The 7,658-nt window shown below is 34.8% G+C and overlaps 1 protein-coding gene across 1 annotated transcript; it reads right to left on the reverse strand.

Annotated features, from left to right (window-relative positions):
• Positions 1-5,673: 5,673 nt before the first annotated feature.
• LOC136807676 (NMDA receptor synaptonuclear signaling and neuronal migration factor-like) lies at positions 5,674-7,658 on the reverse strand. Its single transcript, XM_067064272.1, has one exon. The coding sequence runs from the start codon at positions 7,617-7,619 to the stop codon at positions 6,498-6,500; it is 1,122 nt and encodes a 373-aa protein (XP_066920373.1). The 5' UTR covers positions 7,620-7,658; the 3' UTR covers positions 5,674-6,497.

The following is a 7,658-nucleotide window of genomic DNA, read 5'->3' on the forward strand; positions in this document are numbered from 1 at the left end:
TATGCCCTTTGAAAAATGGATGTCGATAAATTGGGGATTTGTTCGATATACACATTATTATGTAAACGTTCTCTGGCGAAGTGGATTTTGATGCAACTTCTTTTTGGAATCTTTATTTCGATGTTTGTTTTTTATCCACGTTGTCCTTGGAAACTGAATTTTGAGGCATAAATACATATTGCATGGTATAGATGAAATGGATACATGCTGTGATGATAAGTCTACTTGATTTGTCTATATTTTGATTTGGGGGCTTTTGCCCTGGAGCTACCCCTTAATTTGGGAAGCACGTCAAAACAATTCATCAAATCAGGGAACATGTAGGCCAAAATTACCAAATGTAAACAAACCAGGAAGAGCCAGAAATGCTTCTATAATTTAAATTTAAATTGTGCAGTGGACTATTTTGACAATCACATATTTTCAGTCTGATATTATTTTTAAACTATATTTTTCAAATTTAGATTTAAATTTTTTTAGCATTGAGTCATACACCTTTTGCATTTAGTGTGGAGCAATAATACAATTTTTAATCAGCTTTGAAGTCTTAAAATCTGTATGAAATGTACTACTCAAGAACACAGTTGGAAAGGCTTTGGTCATTTTTATTGTATATCCAATTTTTTACTTCAAGTAAAGTAAATGGTGATTGATTTTTCTTCATGCTCTGCAATACACATTGATTTGAGGTGTATAAGGAAGTTGAATTATACTGAAAAGAACTTTTTGTTCTTAATCTTTTGCAGCAGTTGCAAAGAAGAGTCACCTGTGATTTATATTCAGAGAAATAGTGAAGTCATATTATGCACTGAAAAAAATACAAACTAACAATGACAATCTGTAATTCAAATATACATATACACTGTGGAAGAATATTTAATTTTTATACACTATTATTTGTTGGGTTGGATGGAAATGCATAGTTTTTTTTTTTTTAACCTCATTTTTACGATGTTTTTGTATGTACAATATTTTTTCTAACATATCTGGGGAAATCCCCTGGTGATGTCTTCGGTATAATTTTTGTATTTTTTCAATGGTATTGTAAGATAATTTTATGTTTTGTTGTCTAGAACTCATAAAGCTCTTACAAGAAAGCCTTCATGGTATTTATGACCTCCTGGCATTGATATCATGAATGAACATCGTTTCTTTTTTCCTTTTCTTTCCTTGACATTTGTTGTTGTTTTTTTGTCCTCCAAGGTTTTATTTTCAACCTCGCTATCCCTACTGAAGAGGCCTTTATGGTATTGTTTCTTAGAAACTTTAGCCCAAGAATAATGATAAACTAGTTTTACCAGCTTCGTTTTAGGCTCGCAACCCACTGCATCCCTTGTCCAAAGTAGAAAAGTGCTTATAAAAAATAACAAAATTCTCGATTTCAGAAAAAAAAAAAATTTCACTTTCGATATCAATCACGGCTACCATTTTTTGTTTGTACTTCTAGTCTTGTGCGCATAACGAATCAAGCGCTCTGATTGGTTCAGAACGAAAACAATAGATCGGCCGCAGACATTTCAATAGAAACAAAAGATTCTACAGCCTAGCTTCAAATAGATGAATAGCGCATTTCTTATCCTTTTTTCCCAAATCTCTGATTTCATGAATACAAAAAAATACCAGATATTGATTCCTTCAAGATTGCACTAGTTAAAGCCATTTTGATTCTTTAGTAAAACTCAGAATCAGACAAAAACTTCTTAAAAATTGTAACAAACCTGTAAAATTTGCCAAGTAATCAAGCCTCACCCCAAAGAAAAACATTCATCCATTCATTCATCCATTAATTCAAAATTCAACTAAATGCTTCAGATTAGAAATTTCTCATGAGATTTTTACAGTGTAAATTATTTTTAGAAATATACGACGAGTATTTATCCTTATCGGTTCTGATAATTGGTTATTTATCAATAGCTCCACGCTACCCCTCTTAGAAAGCTAAATCAACCGACCATTCTATTTTTAAGCCCGATCCCAAGCACTTACCCTCTTTAAAAAATTAAAATTGATACTCGACTTAATTGATTGCATAGGAGGAGCTTTGAAAAATTCGTGACATTCAGACTGCTATTAGATAGGATCTAATCGATTTTTAAGTCTAGTTAATCCTCGTAATGAATTTTTATGTAATTTTTTGCTCGCGTAGAATTTCAAGCGATTTTATATGTGATTTCCATGCGTCCATACAATGTAATAGATCTTTCATGACAACTTTGCTAAGAAAACAACCTCAAGATGCAGTTTGAAATTCGCTTTATAATGGTCCGCTCGCGATAAAATACCCTGAAATTTCATTCCACCGTCCAAATATATAGACTTTTTCGATCTTCAAAGAAAACAAGATTGCTATCTATCTATCCATGGGATCCTCGTTGCCTGAAGAACTATCAATATCTAAGACTTATCTTATATTCTGATGGCGTATTGGCTGCCGCCCACGCTAAAGCTCTAAAGGAGCGAACCAATTTACCCAACGACCTTCAGAGCAAAGCGTGTGGTAGCATATTTCCACATCTGGTACCAGATAAGTCTAAGATCGTCTAAGAAAACATTTGGTCGCTAAGACTCTCATCATCTCATCATTTACTCTATATCGTTAAAAAAAGTTTCCATGCTCCCCAAACAGGTGAAAAGCACCTCCTCGAACAAAGTGTTGTTTATCGATCTAATCGCTTGTTATACCGTAAAATATTGTTAAAATGAGCAGGAATTTTCCCACGGTGTTAAAAATATTGATCATCTGATTAAAGAATTCCTAATCTTGTATATGAAGCATTGAAACTAATGCAAATCTCTTACATTCAAAAGCTAAAAAATTCTCTAAATCAGAGTGTTTTTCTCGTTAACTTTTTTCTGTCAGTCGAAACAACAGCAAATCTGCTTTATCTAGATCCAGTGAAAGATAGAGCCTTATCAACTAATATCCGGATGTTTGGGTCATGTTAAACTTACTGAATCAAGGAACTAAAAGTTTCTAATTTTAAAGCTTCCTGTTTACACAAATCTTGAGTTTAGGGGATAAAAGATTAAGGATATTTAGGGTTACCCGCTTACAGAATGGCAGCGACAAGACGAACTAGGGATAAGGATACGCCATATTTTTGGTTAGGTTCAATGAAAACTGACAATGACGTCAAAGAGTCAACCCTCTTTCAAAAAGTCATTAACAAAGGTCATGTTACAAAAAGCAGACAAATTTGTCCTTTATCACATCATCAGGAATGTCTAAATTGTAATTTGATCCGCTGATTCATTACATGGTCATTTTTTAAATGCTGACTTATTTTCACCCATTCTCGTCATCTCAGTCATCTCTTGTCAGTTTTAACTGCGTTGCTCGAGATTACAAAACTGCGCAGAAATTACAAAAGTGCGCAAAGAAATTACAAAACTGCGCAAAAATTACAAAACTGCGCATACCAATATACATATCATACTAACTCTCACAGTCACATTTGACTCCCTCTCATTCGATGTACTACCATTCGATACTCTCCATTATTCGATAATGTTGAAGGGTTTTTTTAGTGTGATGTCGTTTGCTTACTCATCAATCTTAATTCACAAGCTTTTTCACATTGGATTGACATGGTTGTGGAGCAAGATTGGCCAGAAAGGGGAAAAGAAAAACATTATTTTCTCATATCAGCATAATGTAAGAAAAGGTAGACACTGTCCTAATATGAAATATGTGTCTGATATGAAATGGGAACACTTATGTAAAAATAAAACCTTTGAAAGCATCCGTGAATATGAAACTCTCGTAAACAGCGCTTTACTATTTGATACACTCCCTTATTCGATGAAAATCCCCTGGAAAGTCGAATTAGAAAACATCAACAATACTTTTATCTGGGGCTCGCTCGGATTCTTTTTGACAAAGTCTTACCGCTTACCTAAAAAGGCCTTCCGAAAAATATTTATATGATATTTTCTATGAAACTTGCGCTGCAAATCTGTTGGGAGCCCCACCCAAATGGAAAATTTACCCAAAATTTTATCCTGGTGGGAAAAATACCCTACAATTTCAGCCCCACTGGGTAATTGACTTTGATTTTCCCCTATTTTAAATTCAGTGGAAAAATTGCACTTGTAAACCATAAACCTACCGGGAGCTTTGAGCTGGGGACAACCGCATTTTTATCCCCATTGGGATTTGATACAAAGTTTCAGCCCTACTATGGAAAAGGTTTCAGCGGGGATGTAGGATCATCTAAAATGTGAAACAGGGGTGCTCCTAAAAAGGTATCAAGATTTCTAATATCCCTGTCTCACAGGGAAAATATTTTGATATTAAAATCTGTTTGTGTGTGGTGCGTTCTGCTTAAATCTTCATTCGAATCATTTCAAAGGGTAAAATAAGAGTAACCAAGTTTAATACGGGTCATGGAATTGGAATCTTAGATTTCAAATTCAAAATCTGTCCTTTTCTGTTGCGTGTACTCTTTACTAGAAACCAATCAACATTTTGTAGCAGTTAGTGTTTTTCATAAGTAGTAATCGATGTTTAAACATCCCGAGATTAAGTGTCATAACCGGGAAACAATCAACAACCCAATCATCACACAATCAACATGATAAGATATCGGCGGAAAGACCACGTGTTACCGCAAACTTAAACTTTTTAGTTTCATTTATCACGATTGGTGGTTAAGAATGGAAAAGGAAATTATTATCTATGAATTTGTTTGTTTGTTTGTGGACTTTCAGCTACCCCAAGATTTTAAACGTAACTTTTTCTGCCATCAAGGTAAAAAGCCTTATACACTTGCCGCAAAAATTGTACATTTTCCTTTCAAGTATCTGGATGAGTATTTAAGCTATAGGTATAACCACAAACATTTACTGGAGGAAAAGACTGAAAAATTTCATGGTGGTACGAAGAAATGAACAGTGCTATTTTTCTCAATCTTTTGTTAGAAGGCAAAAAGGGTCCCAAAACTAAGGAATGAAGCAAAACGTCACTTTATCTTAAGACTCCTTATCTCCTGCCAGTACTGTCTCCTGCAAGAATCCATAAAAACAGCTTTTAGGCTCTTAGTACTACAAATAACTCTCGCTAATTCGAAGTCCAACGGGAAGCCTCATTTTTTCGAATTACAGAAAGATTCCAATTAGAAAGTACTTTATGAGGATTTCAGACAGGACAAAACAATTAGTTTGAATTATATTATAGAAAGATTCGATTAATAGAAGTTCGAATTAGCGAGGGTCCACCGTATACTTTGCGGTTTAATGAGACAGCCCGAAAACTGAGCAGGTGTCTTGTGTCCGATTAACAGATTGTAGCAATTTCTCCTAGCCTCATTATGCATCATTAACATCAATAATGAACGGATCTTATAAATTCAAATCAATTATGATTGAAATTACTGCAATTGGAAATAAATTGACCGAAATCCTGTAAATATTTGTTCCCTGTAACGGAAAGTTTCATTAATTGTCAATTAAGCCGGATTAAAGTTGAATGAAATGGAAAATTGAGTGAACAGCATATACACCGTCACGAACGTACCCGGTGGATTATCTCAGTCATATTTGGAGGAATGTACTATGGCATACACATTATTATTTATAAGAACTTCAAAATGTTTGAAGCCTTTGGATAGTCTTTAAAAAAATTAGACAAAATTGGAACCATCAACGCATATTTTGTCAAATTCTGGGTGCTTATAATGCACTCTCAAATGCCTAAAAAAACTACCGTAAGGGTCTTATATATAGTGGGTCACTCACCTTGTGTGTTCCCCGCCAAGGTTAATATACAAAATGACGTCATCAAGTTATGACGAATAAAAACACTTCCGAAGTCTTAAAGTAAATTGATAGGTTTGACGGTCAAACATTAAATTATAAACATGCAACAATGGATTTCAAGATTAACAAACTTTTTTATTCTCTAAAATTGACAAATAAATATAAAGCGTCCTCACAACGTGTCGGCATCCCAACAACTCTCAGTTTTGTATTGGTAAGGTGAGATAAGGTTGCTTGAAAGAATGAACAAGCGTTATCCACTATCTTGCCTATTCCTTGCTTTTCATGTGCTTCTCACATACACAATGCCAGCTTAAATTAGCATTGGAAACTGGCTTTCGTCTAAATAAAGAGATAAGTTTATTCGGTTTTTCAAAACTTTTTTTCGTACAATATTCGCAGAGTCGATAAGCAACGAAACTTGCGTACTGTAGAGAATTGTTGTTTGTTGACTCCAACTCGGCTTGCGTCAACTTAAATCATCAATACACGGGCTGCAAAATTATATCAATGCAGTCAAAACATGTGATTACTCGAAAAAATTCATGTGATTTTATTCCCATGTTTTGCAACTTACAGCTGATAACTTTATTAGTGTCAATAAATTCGAACCAATCAGAAATAAATGTCATGTAACAAACGCATAGAAATTTTGAGTAAAAGCGTGATTTGTCTTCAGACTTTCATTTTGCAACCTGTGAATTCTCCTTCTTACCATACTTTTGTAGAATATATTCAATTCATTTCCTGGTCTTGATATACTTTTGTTGCGTCCATAATTTGTAAGCGTTATTGTCAAAGTATTTTTCAACTATTTCCAAACTTGCAGATGAAATGTCAGGAATAGTCCGGACACTCACTTTATTCGGAACGAGCAGTTTCCGTATAGATCGGATAAGATTATAATCTGAATGCTCCCGAGTCACATCCCGAACTATAAAGTCGATAGTGCAAGAATCTGGGTCGAGCTTACTTAACATATCTCCTAAGGACTCGAAAAATACACGAAGTTCGACATTCTTTGTGATTTTGGGAATGGTGACAGCAGTTTGTTTACATAAGTAAAAATAACCGGGACCTCCTTGCAAGACGAAAGCAATTGACTTCAGTTTAGTTCCTTCTACGGGTTCGTCGAGATAAAGTGCAATGGAGTTCAAAAGGTCATTGAGGGTACTTTTTGCGAAATCAAATACAACAACATCGACGTTCTTTTGGGATATGTTTTTTAGTTTTTCTGGTTCACAAACGTTGGAAGAAACCATGACAAGAGTTTTTGGTTCAAATTCACCGTTATTCATTAGAGCGGTTTCTATCTGTTTTTCCGCTAGCCATTTTGTTTCCTCGATTTCAAGTTGAAAATTTTCAAAACTTTGCTCGTATGAATTTTCGTTACTGCTTTCATTGTCGTTAAACGACCGATTATTTTCTTTTTTCGGGCTTACAAAAATAGGATGCTGGTTCGTTAGGGATGAATGTTTTCGGAACGATCTTTGAATGATTCGTGCTGAACGTTGCTTAACAGCCTCCTCGTCGGTAGTTTTGTCGTCGGTTGTCGGATCGTTATCGTCGCTCTTGTCGGTATTATCTCCGTTGTGGTTATCGCTTTCGTCGGCAAGACCGAACGTTTCTTTCATCATAAGCCTCGGTGTGCTATTTCTACGATCATCATTGTCGGTGGAATCAGTATTGTGACTTTGAACTTCATTGACCCTTTTCCATTTGTTCGGTTGCTTTTCTTCGGATGAACTTTTCTCTTGATTGTCCACGCGTTGAATTTTACTTTGAAATGCAGCAACAGCTTGAGTTTTTGATTTCAGTGATGGCTTAACTTGTGGATTTTTTTTGGTAAATGTTGAACCCATTTCAAAACAAAACAAAACACTTTGATTTTTTTTAGTAAT

This window comes from Clytia hemisphaerica, unplaced genomic scaffold, assembly GCF_902728285.1.
Source record: "Clytia hemisphaerica strain Z4C2 unplaced genomic scaffold, Clytia hemisphaerica genome assembly, whole genome shotgun sequence".
NCBI lineage: Eukaryota > Metazoa > Cnidaria > Hydrozoa > Leptothecata > Clytiidae > Clytia > Clytia hemisphaerica.

Coding starts and splice junctions, on each gene's coding strand:
- LOC136807676 (XM_067064272.1), bottom strand. CDS start 7,619: ATGGGTTCAACATTTACCAAAAAAAATCCACAAGTTAAGCCATCACTG.